This window comes from Schistocerca nitens, chromosome 5, assembly GCF_023898315.1.
Source record: "Schistocerca nitens isolate TAMUIC-IGC-003100 chromosome 5, iqSchNite1.1, whole genome shotgun sequence".
NCBI lineage: Eukaryota > Metazoa > Arthropoda > Insecta > Orthoptera > Acrididae > Schistocerca > Schistocerca nitens.
The window spans coordinates 635,848,483-635,867,720 of NC_064618.1; the positions used below are offsets into that span (position 1 = coordinate 635,848,483).

Here is a 19,238-nt window from a genome sequence, read left to right on the forward strand (position 1 = left end):
CATGAAGCAGATGGTGCTGCAGAAGTGGTCTCACAGGCCTACACTGATGGCTAGCACCATCTATAGGAAAATTCCAGTTTCATACTTCTACACCTGGTATTTGAAGGCTTTGTATTTTAGCTTTAAATTTCCAGTCCTCTACCAGAGGTCTAGATCCACCTAGACAAATAAAATTTCTGAGTATGCGCCTCTTCATAGTTCTTTGTCACTATGAACACTCCCACATTTTAAATGTAGCACTGCCATATTTCCCTCTCCCCCAATAGTAATCTTAGTCAGTGGCAATTCCCATAATTTTGAGAGCTTCAACATAGAATGTGAGTTTCCATTCTGACTGTTAAAAAGTGTCTGAAGGATACTGGATCGACTGTTTAGTGATGTGTATGCGCCCACCAGTACATGGCCATTTACATATGGCTGTCAGCCAACAGTTACACAACTTTTCGGTGACAGTCAAAAACCTGTCAATAGGGCTTAATGATCTTTCTGTCAAGCAACACAACTTTTCTGTTGAACCACCACAGCACTGACTGTGTGTACACAAATGTACCTCATATCTTTTCTCATATAAATGAAAAGTTATTTCACTTAAAGTTGTGTTTTTGAGCATGGCCTTCGTGTATTGGATACAGATTGGTAACATAATAAGAGTCGACCCAGTTCTTCCTGCATTGTGATTGGCGGTCTCAAAGGGGCTCATTATGTGCTGATAACATTATAATTTCAGTCTTAAATATCAAATCAGCCAATGTAAAAAGTAAAAAAATTTGGTGGTTAAGGAACAGATACTGTTACAATGCAGATTCTAACAATTTCTCATGAACGATCTTTATTGTCAGAATCCAGTAATGGTGAAAGCATATCAGAGTCCGATTTTATTACAAATGTTAGAAATACACTTGGATTTATGTTCTAAAAACCCCGTTTATTTTATGTTACGAGGGGGGACCCAAAAGAAACGGGAATTGGGATGAAGTGGGGAGGGAGTGTGGGGGAATCCACTGTTCGAACAAAAGTCCGTTATGGTCATGACACCTGAGTCAGTGTGTGAAGTTGTGTCGCTGTGAGTGCATCGGTTTGCCAATGATAGTGTTTTTTTAACAACTTTTTCCATTTCAGGGAAAATGCAATGGCAGATTATCGACAGCAACGCGCAGCTGTGAAATTTTATTTCCTGTTGGGGAACTCGACCACAGAAACTACTGTAATGCTTAAGACTGCTTATGGGGATGCTGCCCTAAGTAAAACTAGAGTCTATGAGTAGTATTCATGTTTTAAAAATGGAGAAATGTCAATTGAAGACCAATCCCATTCAGAACACTCCTAAACGTCAAAAGGTGACGAAAACATTGACAAAATCAATGCCCTAGTTCATGAAGACCGTCACAGAACCACTGGTCAAGTCTGTGAGATGTCTGGAATATTATGGAGTTCAATTCAGAGGATTTTATCCAAAGATTCACACAGGAGAAGGGTTGCAGCTAAATTTGCTCCTCACCTCCTTACAGGCGAGCAAAGGGAGCAAAATCAGCTCAAAGAGGAGCCTGAATTTTTTTCCGAGGTGACTGCTGGTGATGTATCACGGTGTTATGGATACGACCCTGAAACAAAGCAGCAAGCAAAGCCAGTGGAAAACAAGTGGTTCTCCTCACCCCAAAAAAAACTCGCCAAGTGAAGTCAAATATCAAGACAATGCTCGTTTATTTCTTCGATTGCAGAGGTGTTGTGCATATGAGGTTCATTTCCCTGGGTCAAACTGTCAACCAGGAGTTTTCCTTGGAAGTTTTGAAAATATTTGGGGAGAGTATCCAGAAGAAAATGACAGATCTTTGGTGCACAGTCAACTGATTCTTCCATCATGACAATGCACTGACCCGTGCTGACCCACACTGCCCTCTCCGTAAAGCAGTTTTTGACCAAAACTGGCAGGAGACAGAGTGTCCACTCCCAGCCCCCTCCTCACTGGATCTAACCCCGTGTTTCTTTTTGTTCCCCAGCCTCAAAAGGGACACGATAGCAAAACTTTTTCCCACTGGGGAGAAAGTAAAACAAAAATCGCTGGAAGGCAATTAGTGAATTTAAAACCTGTTTTCAACAATGGAAGTATCGTTTGAAGAAGTGTATTGCGGTCAATGGAGAATACATTGAAGGTGATCAAAATTTGGTATAAAAAATATTAAGAAATAAAGACGTTATGACGAATTTCCTGCCCCCCTTTTTTTGTCCTCCTCCATATGTTATTTGATACAAAATCCTTCTTAAGAAGTGATGAATCAGTTGCACTGGATGCAGAGGCATTTTTTAAATTATTATTTTAACCAGTTGCACCATTAGAAAGAATAATAATAAAAGAAGGGCAATGCAAAGTTCTTTGTGGAATATAAATAATGTAAAGAGTAAAGCAACTACTTGCCATGTGTAGTTGAGGTGTCGAGTCGTCAACAGGCAACAAAACATGCGTGAAAACATTGCTAAGCTTTCGGACAATGGCCTGAAGAAGCAGCATCACTTTTAGTTTCATTTACATGCTTATTGAGCGCTCAAAGCCTCAAATATATAGTGAGTTGTTACTATTACTCCTTCCATTATTTGTATATCAAAACTGAAGTAGGAGAGGAATGAACTTACGAAGAAAAATTCCATCTTAAAATTATGCAATTACCATCAAAAAATCATAAAGAGGTAACACAAAATACCATACGTACCTCACCTTCTTCCGTGAATATTGTGTCCGCCTTCTTTGGATCAAATGTCTTCAGTATCATATCCTTTACATGATTTTCTACCATTGCCTGAACGTTTGTAACTGTTAGTCCTGTAAAAAACAAATCTCTGTTAGCCTTTATTTCTGAAACAACAGCACAACTCATTACAATGTTATATTCCTGGTTCTGTACAGATAAGGAAGTCATACAAAATTATATTCATCAACCACATCTAATCACTGCAATCTATAGCAAGGGTGCTACTTTGGAAATGTTTCATTCATCTAAAAGAACCCAACATTTCATTTCAAAAATAACAAGATGATTAACATTATTTCTAAGAAATCCTCAGACATGCCCTTTGATAATCAAGGAAGATGTAGCGCAATTCTGTGTCTGACTACATAAAATGGAGCATATACAATGTGAGCAGTGGCAACAGGAAAGATTAACAGACTTTTGGTTGCTTATTACTGTAGTCGAGTGCTTGCCACACTTGTGAAGAGTACAATATCTTTAAATCTTTTATTCCAATCAAGCTGGTCCTATTTTTGTGGATGGTGTGTATAAAACTAGCTTTATATGTAGAAACGTCTTGTGTGGTGTTTTACACACACACACACACACACACACACACACACACACACACACACACACACACACACACAAGGGTAATTTGATAAGTCGGGTAAAAAAGCAAGGAAAAAAATGTTTGTTTCACAAACAACCCACCTTACTTCTCAACACAGTTTCCTTTGAGGAAAATACACTGATGAACCAAAATATTATGACCATTTGCTTAAAAGTGTGTTGGTCTGCCTCAGGAACGCAATCCAGCAGGACTCCCGAGTGCCATGAAGTCGAAGAGTACTTGATAGGTTTAAACAGGTTAGTGGCACCGGATGCCTACAAGTTATGTACTTCCCATAATTTACGGCCGGTGGTTTAAGGGCAAGGAGCTGGGACCCGACAGTGGCCCAGTTGGGTTTCATCGGATTCAGATATGGACATCCGACTTCTTGAAGTTTGGAAGGTAGGAGATGAGATACTGGTAGAACTAAAGCTGTGAGGATGGGGCGTGAGTCGTGCTTGGGTAGCTCAGATGGTAGAGCACTTGACCACAAAAGGCAAAGGTCCCAAGTTCAAGTCTTGGTCGGGCACACAGCTTTAATCTGCCAGGAAGTTTCATCCGACTTTTTGTCACCTACTCATGATTTCAGCATTCTTCAACTACTTTCCATAGGTGCTCATAATAGTAGCATGTGACAGCTGACCAGCTTTGCCATTTACGAGATGCTCGCTTCCAAGCACTGGACCACAACAATCGCTTTTGTCAAAATCGCTTAAGTCGGTGGATTTCTACAACTACGCCACTTATCGTTGCTAGAATGATTACCAATCTGTCTCTGCTTCTCTTACCGAGTCATGTACCCTCAACACCATCATACACCGTACAACCTCGTACTGGTCAGTGGTCATAATGTTTTGGCTCATCAGTGTACAGCTTTTTCATCCCATCGGACAAATAGCTTGCTTCAAACTCTGCAAAATACTCATTGACTGCAACTATCACTTCCCCATTTCATGAAATTTCTTTACACCAAGACAAAGTTTAAAGTTACAGAATAGGAAGAAGTCACTTGGGGGTTAAACTGGTGAACAGCATGGATGAGGAACCAATTCAAATCCCAATTCATGCATTTCCGTCATTGTTATTACTGATATGTGGGTTGGTGCCGTATCCGGTGAAAGAACACTTTTTTACGTGTCCAATTGGCCTTTTTTTCAACCAACACAAGTTTCAAACAATCATATAACAAAGCATAATAGGTTCCAATTACAGTTCTGCCTTTTTCGAAGCACTCTGTGGGGATTATTCCTCAGAAATTCCAAAAAAAAAAAAAAAATGGTGGCCTTCACTTTACGAACTGACAAAATGTTCTTTGCCTTCTTTGATGCACTTTTACAAATCTTTGTCCATTTTCTTGCCTGCTGTTTTGACTCTCGTGTGTAATGATGGACCATGTTTCACCAATAGTCACAAACCAGTGAAAAAGTGTCACAGAATACAATTACAAATAGCCAGACATTGTGCTGAAATTTTGTGCTGGATGCATTTTTGGTTGACTGTGAACAATCACAGCATCCACCTCACAAACACAACATCATAGCCAATTCTTCATTTAGGATATTATGCATTCACTCATTTGAGATGCCTATAACCTCAGAAATTTCACAAACTTTAATTAAACAGTCTTGCATTAGTACAGCATTGGTTTTTGTCAATGGTCTCCAATGTGGTGTCTTCAACTGAACAGCCAGGGTGTCGCTCATCTTCAGTGCTTGTCCAATCAAGGTTAAATTCATTAACTCAAAAGCAAATGGTTTTCAATGATGGTGCATAGTACATGTGAACTTCATCCAATTCTGTTTTGATTTGTATGGCTGCACAGTCCTTCAAATGAAAGTGTTTAATAATAGCATGCAAATCTGTATTCTACATTTCTAACTGCAGTCATAACACTGACCAATTCAGACAGATGTCGACAATGAACTGTACACTGTACATTGCTGAAATTTTTTATATGATCCTTGAAGTCATCAAGTTACCAACCATGAAGACACTACAAAAAGATACCACTCTTTCATGGAAATTTACCAGACTTAATCCAGTCTCTATCTTCCCCTATAGTTTTTACTCTCAACGGCTCCCTCTGCTACCAAGGAAATCAGTCCCTCATGTCTGAATGCATGTCCTATCACCTTGGCCTTGTTCTTGTCAGTTTTCTTCCTGCTTCCCTTCTTCCTCACTGATTCTGCAGAGAAATTCCTCATTCCCTATATTATCAGTCTAATTATCATTATTCTTCTAGAGCAACACATCTCAAACATTTAAATTCTCTTCTTATCTGGTGTGAGGGTAGAGAATTTGGCTCAATTGAATTAGTAAATTTTCCCATAAACATTAGGGGTGTGAAATTTTCTACATACTCAATGTTTATAAATGGACAAATGTGTATACAATAATTTTATTATAATTTCTATTATAGTTAACTGCTACAGAAACATGTTATTTATACACTGCTCTGCAAAACTTAGGGACTAGATAGATAAAGTAACATAACATATTAACAACTCTGTGAAAGGAAAATGGGTGGGAGCATGTTGCCAGAGATCTCTCAGTTATGCACAGATAGCTGGATGTCACACAACATGAGGTCACCGTGACTACAGTGCCAAATGTGGCTGGCTATGCAAAATGAGGCAAGTGAAAGAATCAGGTGGGGGATGGGGGTGGGGGGGAGTATACCCATCAGCAGGCAGTTACAGTGCACTGTGTTGGTAGTGGTCATTACAACAACACCTGGAGATAACATTTGGATGACTTCTTCACTGGTGAAGAATCTTTGGGAAACCAGAAGAAGGATGAGGCATGACGAGTGTAGCCCAGGAGGTTGGTATGGCTCACAGCATTATTTCATGTGCATGGGGAACCACAGGCATTGCTGTCCGAATGAGAGGAAATGGTCAACCACAGCAGTAGATAACTGTTACATTATGCAACACGCGAGATGGGACTCACGTCATATAACGGGTGCCATTTCAACCACATTTAACAGAATTGCAAGACACACAATTTCACGCGACCGCATGGAAGGGTCTCTGCCCAATGACCGGAAGTCATGTTCCATTGATACCTGCACATCAGCAGCATCATTTGCAATGGTGCCAAGAGTATAGGGACTTTACCAAGGAGTGCAGTTGTATGCTCTTCTTGAACAAGACCAGATTCAGTCTGAGTAATGAAGCTGGATGTTCTGTTGTAAGGCAATAGGTGGGAACAAGTAATGCACACAGGAACATTGATGGTTTTGGGGGCTGAGATGTCATATTGTGTGTGTGTGTGTGTGTGTGTGTGTGTGTGTGTGTGTGTGTGTGTGTGTGTGTGAGAGAGAGAGAGAGAGAGAGAGAGAGAGAGAGAGAGAGGGGGGGGGCCATAATGGTGCATGGGTGCACTGACCTCCAAATCTTTTAACACAGCACATGTACCAGTAGATGTTATTGTGACACTCTTCTCCTTCCACATGCACATCTTTTCAGGGGAGCATTCAGTCCTGGCTTCATTTTTATGGATAACAATACACGAACACATCAAACAGTGCAGGCTGAGGATATTCGATGGATGGCCTGACCTACCGGTTCCCAACTTAAATCCCATAAAGAATGTGTCAGATGCATTGGGAGATGTATTACAGCACGTCCACATGTGCCATTGACCATCCAACAGTTGTCAATTGTGCTGGTGGAGGAATGGAATGCCCTGCCACAAGAACTTCTTACCAACCTTATGGTCAGTATAGGTGCATGTTGCAGAACACGCTTTGCCACCTGAAGCGATCACATACCCTATTAAGAATCAGGTCCCATTTTTTGAATGTTCTGGGGACCATCATAAATCACAGTTGACTTCAGACTAATTGTTGTCATTGAACAAAAGTGTTATATCTGTTTGTCTCATTGCAAATTTCATTCAGTTACCTCTGTACTATACTGCGGCATTTCTTTCTACGTGTGGTCCAAGTTTCATTGGGCTATATTACTTGACAGTGTCACATCATGTAAAAGTTACTTTCATCTTTTTTTGCACACAAGTGAATGTATATGATATACTGCATTAGCTCAAATATTTGTTTTGTGTTTTATTATTTGTTTGAAGTACTCCTTGAGTAACGTGTGGCAGATGGAGTTCATCAATAGGCATTCCTATGTTTTGACAGGTGCTACATAGAGCTTTCAACACTGTATGGAGGGGCAAGAAAGAGTTCAGAGCAATGCATTACAAGCATTGTCAATGAAGAAGATTTTCAACCACATCAATAACAAGACATATTTGGAACCATTCCCACAGTCTGTAACTCACTTCCATTCAACACTGTGTATGTAAGTGAAATCTCTTTCTAAAATTAAGCCTGTTGTGTGATACTAGTTGAATTATTTATGCCATGAATGTCTTTGTCACCTTTGCTAGTTTGCTATTTATGCCCTCCTTGCTCTGCCTGTCATGTGTTATTTTGCTTGTAAGGTAGAAGCATTCCTTTACTTTATCTACTTCATGGTCACTAATTCTGATGTTAATTTTATCGCTAAACTACCAATCACTTTCTTCTTTCTTTGGTTTACTCTAAATTCATATTCTATACTCATTGCACTGTTCATTCCACTCAAGAAGTCCTGTAAATTGTTCCTCACTTTCGCTAAGGATAGCGATGTCATCACCTAATCTTATCACTGATATCCTTTCATCCTGAACTTAAAACCTACCTCTGAACCTTTCTTTTATTCCTGCCATTGGTTATTCAATACACAAGCATTAAGGAGTGAAAGACTGCAAATCCCCTCCCCCCCCCCCCTCCCCATTAAAAAAAAAAAGTTTTCGAACTGATTTGATGCAGGCAACCACAAATTCCTCTCTTGTGCCCATCTCTTCTTATCAGAGTAGCACTTGTAACTATGGTTCTCAAACCACATATTTCTTGAACTACCTAGCATCTCTATATATTGATGTGAAAAAAATGTTACAGTCATTGCCCAACACGAAATTGGTGCCACGCAAGTGATGTGGTAAGGAATTTGCATACACATAGTAGCAGCTAAAATATACGCTAACAATCATGAATGTTGCTACATAGGTAAATAATTCTAAGTAAAGGTACTAGGTTGGGCCGTAACAATTTCCTTATGTTGTCAACACACACTACTAGATCAAAAATAAACATGGTTTGTCTAAAACTGTAGTAGTTAATGCCTGATAAATAAATATTGTTGCAGAGAGAGACACGATATAATCATCTACGTAGCTGTGCTTTTACTCCCAATGTTACATATTTAAAGTTTTTTTTTTCTTATTGTCTTGTGGGTGAAGCCCAAAAACCATGAGATTACTTATAATGCATGTAATGGCTGCAAATGTGTCATTATGACAAAAGAATGGCCAATGGCCAACGATAAAATTTGAATTCTAGTGATAATTATTTCCACTTAATTATGTTCACATGGAGGGAGAAAAAATGAGATTAAAAGGACAAATATTTTTTATACACATACTGGGAAAAACTTAATATATAATTAACAAAATCATGCATTCAGAAGCAACCTCATACAAAAGTGCCTAGTAGGTTTGAGGGCTGACACCAGAGTGATCATTTTATTCATCCAAGTCTTTATCCTGCAATTATATAGAAATTCCATGACATAACATACTCACAGTCTTTGTTATTCATAGTATTTGTATTTGTTACACAAAAATGTATTTATAACTAATATTTTTCATGTTCAAAACAAGTAATGGTGGAGAGTTTTCTTGTTCCAAAATAATATTTCATTATTGATAGCACGTTTACATACATAAACATGTATAGTTTTCTTCACTTGTGGTTATCATAACATTTTACTACAGTTTATAGAAGACTTCTCAGGAGACAGTTAACCTCAGAATGAGGATCTCTGAAACAGCAAAACTGGTCACCTGCTCATGTGCTTATGTCATAAGCATCTATTGGAAGTGTTTGGAGGGTAGCGAAACCACAAGTAGACAAGAAGGTGTTGGACACCACACCTCTTCACCCAATATGGAGGTCGGGGGCTTGACAACAGAGCACCATTGTTCAGCACACACTGCTGAATATGGGGCTCCATAACAGATGAGCCTGTCAGGTTTCCACCCAACCATATCATAAATTACAATTTCAGTGGGCACGGGATCACTGAGACTGGACTGCGGATCAATTGAAATGTTGGATGGTAAGATGCATGAGGTTTCTTGTTACACCAGATTGGTGGTCAAGATAAGTAACCATCCAGGGGTAAAGCTGATCAAAACAATACACCATGCCATGGATACAGGTCAACATAGACAGTATTATGCATTCATCTATCTTCCATAGGACCCGTGGTAGTAACTGAAGACATAACGACAGCTGTGGACTACAAGAACATTATTGCAAGCCCTTTGCACCCCTTCTGGCTTGATCTCTTGCCCAACGGTGATGGTGTCTTCCAGCAGGCAACTGTGCATATCACAAGGCCAGAATTGTGCTACAGTGGTTTGAGCAGCATGACAGTGAACTCATCCAGATGTCTTGGCCTTCAAATTTGCATGATCTGAACCCAATGGAACACATCCGAGACACTGCTGGGCAACAGCTCCATGCCCACAAACAACAGCCCATAATTTATGGGAAATGTGCGACCTGCGCTGTCATCTGGTGCTACATATCTCCGAAAAACTTCCAATGACCTGTCAAATCCATGCCATGCAGAACTGCTGCTGTATTGCATTTCAAATGTAGACCAATACACTGTTAACCCTTTAACTGCTCTGGACATGTTAACGCGTGCGCCTTTGTACCTGTCCCTGTGTGCTCTGAATGTGTCTACGCATAGACACGTTCAGAGTACCAGGTAGAAGGACTGGTGGCTCGCATCAACACATTCAGAGCACACAGGGACAGGTACAAAGGCGCGCACATTAACATGTCCAGAGCAGTTAAAGGGTTAAACACATGGTCATAATGTTTTGGCTTATCACCTTATGTGGATAACGTGCCTTCTTATGACATTTGTTTGAACCACTGGTACTCCATCATTTAATTAACATAGGCAGTGAATATAACCCTGCCAGTATGAGGTATCCTGAACTTACCTGCAGTAATTAACCATTCAGCTAGAAGATTTGCCATCTGAGCCACAGCACTGTAATTGATAGAAAGCAGCTCAATGACCTGTTCTGGGTTTCCACCAGCCTGAAAATATCTGTCAATTAAATAAAAAAAATGTTGAAGATTAAAACTGAATTCAAAGCTTTTTTAACACTTATAGTATCAGTGATGAATGGAAAAAATGAACAGTTCATTCAAGTAAGTTTCCAGTTGTAAACAATATGTGATAAATCTTTGTAATGGATGGTTATCAGGACTCCTGCAGTTCAGTATGAAATGAAAACCGAAATACCTACAGCCATTACTTTTTTGTTTAGTTTATTTATGCAACCAGTTTCGGAGTTCCATTATGCCACCTTCAGGCCCCTTGACCAAATTAAACAGGGAGGATTTCAGTCTCATGTGTTGTCATAACAGGAGCCAATATTTTGTAACTAGTTCAAATGATGCTATCCCTTTGTTCATCAACCAATGACTGTCAGTACAACACAAGAACATCCAAAGACTTTTATTTCCATCTTTGGACACTCTGATTTCAATGTTGTTCTGACAGTTGTTGATTTACGGACAAACTGATAGGGTCATGTAAACCAGAGAACTACAGACACCAGTTACTGCCTTTTTTAGCCACCTGTTATGACTTCACACAAAATTGGATTCCTCACAGTTTGCGTTGGTCACAGGGCCTGAATATAATGTAATGGAACAACAAAACTGATTGCATAAATAAACTAAATGCAAAAGTGCCAGCTGTAGGTGTTTTACTTTTCATTTCATGTGTGTTAAAATTCTACTAAAACAATGAAAATCAGACACCATAAAGTATTATTAAATATTTATAAAATGGAAATTTTATAACTATTAGGAATTTATATCCTTGGTAGATAAGAGGATTAACCTCCTCCTCATACAAGTCTTCATACTGCATGTAGATCCACAACCTTATCCGTGAAAAATTTGGGGATCTAGGGTAGATTCTGAAGGCAAAATCTCGTGGATGCTACTGAATACCAACCATTGTTTACCTTTGTAATTGCTACTCATATATTGCAAAACTACTGAGCAACACACTTTCGAATTTGGCTGGGAAATGTTTCCACTAAACAGCTTACTTTCCGTTTGAAGAATGTAGTAGTAATAATAGTTGCTGTTCTTGTCCAGTCTGAAGACTGGTTTGATGAAATTCTCCCTGCTACTCTAGCCTGCATGAGCTTGTTCATCTCCAAATAAGAACTGCAATATACAGCTTCCTGAATTTGCTTACTGTACTCGTCTCTTAGACTCCCTCTGCAATTTTTACACTGAGCACTTCCCTCAAATACTAAATCAGTGATCCCTTGATGTCTCAGAATGTGACGTATCAACTGATCCATTCTTTTGGCCAAGATATACCACAAATTTCTGTCTCTACAATTCCATTCATTTTGATACGTGATTGCTGCATCCAACCTTCAGCATTCTTCTGTCGTATCACATTTCAAAAGCCTCTATTCTCTTCTTGTCTAAACTGTTTATTGTCCATGTTTCACTTCCATATGTGGCTACAATCCAGACAAATACCTTCAGAAAAGACTCCACCTAACACTTAAATCTACATTTGATGCTAACATATTACTCGTAATGCTTTTTCCTGCCATTGTGCAATTTACATTTTATATCCTCTCTTCTAATTCGGCCATAAAAAGAAAACAGGAATGCAGGTAAGGTACTATTAACAGCATGGTGAATGCATTATCGTAGCCAAGATAGACACTAAGCCCACACCCACCATATTAGTACAAGTTTATATGCCAACTAACTTTGTAAATGACGAAGACATTAGGGATGCAGTCGCAGATAGGCACAACGAAAAGATTGTCACATAATAAGCTTTTGGCCAACAAGGCCTTTGTCAAAAAGAGACCACCCCCCCCCCCCCCCCACACACACACACGTACATGCAAATACAACTCTCACAATCATGACTGCAGCCTATGGCAGCTGAAGCCACACTGCAAGCAGCAGCAAAGTACATGATAGGAGGGAAAACTGGGTGGAGGTAAGGAGGAGGCTGCAGCAGAGAGGGGAGGGATAGCAGGATAGGGGTGGGGGACAGTGAAGTGCTGCTGGGCAACATGCAGGGGCAATGTGAAGGGAGGGAAGGGTAGCTAGGTGCAGTCAGGAGGTTAGATGGGGGGCAGGGGCGGGGGGGGGGGGGGGGTGGTTGTATGTGGAGAAGGAGAGAATAAAATGAGGACTATGTAGAGCTGAAATAGGAACAGGGAAGGAGCAGGGTGGCTGAGAACAATGACTAACGAAAGTTGAGGCCAGGAGGGTTACAGGAACATAGGATATATTGTAGGGAGAGTTCTCACCTCTGCAATTCAGAAAAGCTGGTGTTGGTGGGAAGGATCCATATGGCACAGGCTGTGAAGCAGTTGTTGAAATGAAGGATGTCATGTTGCGCAGTATGCCCACAAACAAGATGGGTCATGTTGGTTGCCATGCCCACACAGACTGCAGCACAATTGTTGCAACTTAGCTTGTAGATTACATTACTGGTTTCACAGGTAGCCCTGCCTTTGATGGGAAAGGTGTTTGTGACCAGACTGGAGTAGATGGTGGTGGGAGGAAGCATGGGACAGTCTTGCATTTAGGTCTATTACAGGGATATGAGCCATGAGCTATGGAGTAGGGAGCAGGGGTTGTGTAGTGGTGGATGAGTATATTGTGTAGGTTCGGTGGATGGCAGAATACCACTGTGGAAGGGGCAGGAAGGATACTGGGCAGGATATTTCTCATTTAAGGGCACGACGAGAGGTTATCAAAACCCTGGCGGAGAATGTAGTTCAGTTGCTCCAGTCCTGGGTGATACTGAGCTACGAGGCGAATACTCCTCTGTGGCCAGATGGTGAGACTTTAGGAGGTGGTGGAAGACTTGAAAGACAAGGTACAGGAGATATGTTTTTGTACAAGGTTGGGAGGATAATTATGGTCTGTGAAGACCTCAGTGAGACCCTCAGGATATTTCAAGAGGAATCGCTCATCACTGCAGATGAAACCACGGGTGACTAGACTATATGGAAGGGACTTTTTGGTATGGAACGGGTGGCAGCTATCGAAGTGGAGGTATTGCTAGTGGTTAGTAGGTTTGATATGGACAGAGGTACTGATGTAGCCACCTTTTAGGTGGAGGTCAACATCTAGGAATGCGGTCTAAAACTTCCCTCTCCCCTAGAATTTCGAGTCTCAAATTTCAGGTGCGGATTACATTCGGGAAATTGTTTTTTCCTTGATTTCGAGTCTCATTTTCAGGTGCGGCTTAGATTCGAGTAAATACGGTAGGTAGGAAGATGAAGCCTGGTTGAAATCGTTGGACATCACAGGAGATATAGAATTTAACGGATGAAAGGAGAAAATAAAATACACACTAAATGAAGCACATGAAAGGAAATACAAACATCTAAAAACTGAGACTGATAGAAAGTGCAAAATGGCTAATCAGGAATGGTTAGAGAACAAATGTAAGGATTTAGAAGTATATTTCACTAAGGTGAAATATAGACAATGCATACAGGAAAATTAAAGAGGCCTCTGGAGAAAAGAGAAGTAGCTGTATAAATGTCAAGACCGCAGATGAAAACCCAGTATTAAGCAAAGAATGGAAAGCTGAAAGGTGGAACAAGTATATAGGTCTGTAGAAGGAGATGAACTTGAAGGCAATTTACAGAACAGGAACAGGACTTAGAAGAAGACAAGAGAGGAGATATGATACTGTGAGAAAAATTTGCCAGAGAACTGAAAGGCCTAAGCTGAAATATGGCCCATGGACTAGACAATATTCCATCAGATTTACTGACTGCACTGGGAAAGCCAGTTGACAAAAATACTCCATGTGGTGAATGTATGAGAGGGGGGGAAATACCTTCAAGATTTCAAAAAGAATGATTTAATTCCAATTCCAAAGCAAGCAGGTGCTGAGAGAGGTGAATGTTATCAAACAATCAGTTTTATAGTCACAGTTGCAAAATAATAATACGAATTCTTTACAGAAGACTGAGAAAACCAGTAGAAGCTGACCTCAGGAAGATGAGTTTGGGTTACAGAGAAATGTCGAACATGTGAGGCAATACTGACCCTACGACTTCTCTTAGAAGATAGGTTAACAAAAAACAAACCTACTTTCATAGCATTTGTAGACTTCAAGAAAGCTATTGACAATGTTGACTGGAATACCCTCTACGAAATTCTGAAGGTAGCAGAGGTAAAAAGACAGGGAGCAACAGGCTGTTTACAACTTTTACAGGAACGAGACTGCAGTTATAAGAGTCGATGCTTGTAGCCTACCCTGATGTTATTTAAATTGTACACTGTGCAAGTAATAAAGGAAATGAAAGAAAAATTTGGAGAACGAGTTTTATAAGTTTAGGAAGAAGAAATAAAAACTTCTGAGGTTTGCCGATGACACTGCAATTCTGTCATGTACAGCAAAGGACTTGGAAGAGCAATAGAATGAAATGGACGTCTTGAAAGGAGGATATCGGATGAACATCAACAAAAGCAGAACAAGATTAACAAAATGTAGTCCAATTAAATCGAGCGATGTTGAGGAACTCTGATTATGAAACTCTAAAAGGATCAGATGATTTTTGCTGTTTAGGAAGGAAAATAACTGATGATGGCCGAAAAACATACAACACTGTTATATTTATCAGTTGTTTTAATGCTTTCGAAGAACTGTGGCAGCATAAATATCGATAGTCATTAATTTCATGTTATTTTCTGTTCTACCATAGTAAATGCAACTGTAATAGTAACTGAGGAATATCTAAATTGCTTTGCCAAAAAACTAAAACCCCTAAGTTTTCACTTGCAAACATACCAATTCTCCAAAATGCGCTATTACAGGGTGTATACGGGAGGGGAGGGTGGGGGGTGGGGGGGTGAATACACTTTTCCATGATAAGCAACAGTGTACATTCCGCTGGAGCTGTAAAAAAATCAATGCTCTGAATGGTAACGGTTTTATACACCAACAAGAACTTCCTAGCCCTTTAGAAAACGAAACTCAGGGGAAGGGAATGCATTTTGCAAATATATTTGACGTGCAGCATCATGTACACTGCATATTTTCATATTGCGAAATGCTGCATATTTTCGTATTACGAAAGTGTAAATTCAAATGCCACCAAATGCAGCACTTTAGTCAAATGCAGCACTTAACTTTCCGAAGTATTGAAGCAGAGATTGCAATGTGCTATTCTGAGCCAATCATAGCTCATGTCACATGATCTCGTCAGCCGATCACAGCAGATATTCAGAGAATAGGACACATGATGTAGTCAGCCAATAGGAACATGATTGTTAAGTAGCATAAACGCACAAATAGGAAAAGTTAATGGTTTAAACTTTAAATTAATGAACATAGTGTAGCTACAAGGAAAGCTAAGCTTTCACATATAATATTGGTCTGAAGGTTAAGAAAAGTTAAGCTTTCACATATAACATTGGTCTTTTTAGCGTATGTTACACTTTAAGATACAGCGCACAAATGTGCCAGTAAAATTTTAGACAATGACATTAATGTCTGGTCTTCTGGGCTCAAAATTATTCTAAATGGCTGGTCCTGAAAGTTTTAAGTTTTAAACTAGAGTCAAACACTCTGTGATTTAAGAAATTTATTGCACATTCTACATATAACATAGTTCATCCAGCGTAAAAAAAAAAAATTCCCTCTGAAAATAATGCTTTTCGAAGAACCATTCGCAATACTTCCCCGCAACTTCTTAGACATGGGTTCATTTCGGCAGCTGCCAGAGAGCGCCAGGAAACAGGCATTCCTGCAAGTGTGCAGCTACGATGACACAGGAAGCCCATACGTTCGTACAAATATAGCATTAAGAGATCTTACATGAATCATAAAGGAAATAGGACATCAGAGGATACTCCAAGAGCATTGGAATTTCGTAAACCATACTAAAATGCATAAATTGGCTTTAAGGACACATTCACATGTCAGGGTGTATAAACAGACAAGGAAAAAAAAATCCAGATTTCCCGGTTAAAAGACACCCTTTTCCCTGGTGAAAACACACTTTTTCCTTCTTTCAGTACTGTAAAACTTACCAATCCTTTGAATGGCTGACGATTTTTCGCCGGTGAAGAATTTCCTGGCAGTACACTGATAGTTTTTGTATTACGAAAGTATAAATTCGAATTTCACCAAACACAGCACATTAGTTTCCGAAGCATTGAAATCGATATTGTGACACCCTTTCTTGTAAGCAAATCTTAGCTCATGTCATGTGATCTTGCCAGCCAATGACAGCAAATATTCAGAGCATATGACATTTGATTTAGTCAGCAAATAGCAACACCACTTACATAGTGCGAACACACGTTTAAATTAACATAAACAGTGTAGCTACAAAAGAAGCTAAGCTTTCACATAAAATATTGGTCTCAAAGACTAATGAGCTGCAAGAGAAGTTACACTTTTACACGTAATATTGGTCTTCTTTTTTTTTGTGTGTCTTACATTTTTAAGATACATCACACATATGCGGCAGTAAAATTTAAAATAATGACATAAATGTCTGGTCTTTTGGGCCCAAAATTCTTCTAAGTGTCTGGTACTCAAAGTGTTAAGTTTTAAACGAAAGTCAGATGCTCAGTGATTTAAGAAAATCATTGCACATTCTCACACATAGCATAATTCATCTTGTATAAAAAGGAAATTTACTTTGCAAGTAAAGCTTTTCAAACAACCATTTGGAATATTTTCTTGAGACCTGTTAGAAACAGGTTCGTTTCAGCAGCTGCCAGAGTGCGCCAGAAAATAGATGTTACTGCACTGACGTACGTATTAAAGCATTAAGATGTCTTACATTATGTCATAAAAGAAACAGAAAGTCCGCAGCTGATGGTCTAGCGGTAACGTTCTCGCTTCCTGCGACGTGGTCCCGGGTTCGATTCCCGGCAGGGTCAGGGATTTTCTCTGCCTCGTGATGACTGGGTGTTGTGTGTTCATCATCATCATTGACTCGCAAGTCGCCGAAGTGGCGTCAACTAAAAAGGACTTGCAATACAGCGGCCGAACTTCCCCACATGGGACCTCCTGGCCAACAATGCCATACAATCATTTCATTTCAGAAACAGAAAGTCAGAGGATACTCCAAGAGTATTGGAATTTGTAAACCATACTAAAAGTCATAATTCAGCTTGAAGTGCACACTCGTATGTCCAGATTCACAATGAAGTAGGCCCCAACTGAACATTAGCTTTTCAGTGTGGTTTTCGGGGTGTTAATTTTCTTGGAGCACCTGTACTGTACTGCCTGATGTTTGGTTCTTTATTATAGCATAACGCCATATGCCAGAAGATGAAAATGTGAACCTGAAATTCAGCAAACAGTTGGAACTGGCCAATACTGTGGAATGCCTCAGTGGAAAAGATTAGTAAAAGCCAAATTTCTTTAGCATACCAACAAAAATAACTTCATTGTTCTGCAAGGTGATTAACGCTTGACTGCTAAAATCATGGAAATAAAATAAAATTATAAAACAAACTAATAACGTATTTTAGCGTTCCGTAATTATGCGAATGTATTTTAATTCCTTTGATATTTCCCGGCCACAGAAATGTGTTTTCTTTTCTTTTGACATTGGAATTGAAAACAAAGAGGGAACAGTAAAATCACTAAACATAAACAAGAGTCATGTGGCAGTTACCCCCTTCCTCACAATAACTAAGACTGCTCTGCATATGCGCGAATCTGGCAACTTCGGCACACCAGAAAATTTTTGCAGTTAGCATCTGGCTGCTTGTTGATACAGTCAACATTCACACTTCATGTAGCCAGAAGCAGTAGAAGGTACTGCTCATAGAGGCCCAACTGTGCATGCGCATAAGCCCGCAGGCAACTGCTCAAACGAACCTAATGTAAACATTTGTGATGTCACGCTCATCAGAAGCTGTTTGTTGTTACAATGTATTACATAATCTTCATCCTAAGGACTCTGACACATTTTGCTGTTGACAGACACTTGTGTGTTCATGGTGTTTTGTCATTGTAAATGGTGCATTTCACTTGCAACCGAACGTGTTCCCCCCCCCCTCTCATTTACGTTTTATTGGTCCAGTATTATTATTCTACAGTATTGGGACACAGTAATATTCCTTGTTGGAGTGTCATTTGTTGTTGTTATTGTTGTGGTCTTCAGTCCTGAGACTGGTTTGATGCAGCTCTCCATGCTACTCTATCCTGTGCAAGCTTCTTAATCTCCCAGTACCTACTGCAACCTACATCCTTCTGAATCTGCTTAGTGTATTCATCTCTTGGTCTCCCTCTACGATTTTTACCCTCCACGCTGCCCTCCAATGCTAAATTTGTGATCCCTTGATGCCTCAAAACATGTCCTACCAACCGATCCCTTCTTCTAGTCAAGTTGTGCCACAACCTTCTCTTCTCCCCAATCCTATTCAATACCTCCTCATTTGTTATCAGTCAAAATTCCAAAAATTTAACTGAAAAATAAAACAATGAAAAATTCCTGGGTTTCTCCCGGTTTTCTCCCAGATAAAAAAATTCCCAGGTTTTTCCTGGATTTCTCGGGGTGTATACACCCTGTATTCCAGATTAACAATGAAGTAGGCCCGAACCTGCTATTAAGCTTTTCAGTGTGCTTTCCGAGGATGCAAATTTTCTTGGAGTACCAGTACTGTATTGTCTCATGTTTGATTCTTTATTAGAGCATAATGCCATATGTGCCAGAAGATGAAAATGTGCACTTGAAATTCAGTGAACATTTGAAACTAGCCAACAGTGTGTGTCTGT

The 19,238-nt window shown here is 39.7% G+C and overlaps 1 protein-coding gene across 5 annotated transcripts in view; it reads right to left on the minus strand.

Annotated features, from left to right (window-relative positions):
* Positions 1-19,238, minus strand: part of LOC126260923 (negative elongation factor D) — a 229,231-nt gene that overhangs the window by 150,729 nt on the left and 59,264 nt on the right. For all 5 annotated transcript variants that reach the window (XM_049958411.1, XM_049958412.1, XM_049958414.1 and 2 more), the window contains exons 5-6: positions 10,408-10,517; positions 2,706-2,815 (exon numbers count right to left, since the gene is read on the minus strand). In XM_049958411.1, coding sequence (XP_049814368.1) covers positions 2,706-2,815; positions 10,408-10,517 — 220 coding nt within the window. The remainder of the gene's footprint in view (positions 1-2,705; positions 2,816-10,407; positions 10,518-19,238) is intronic.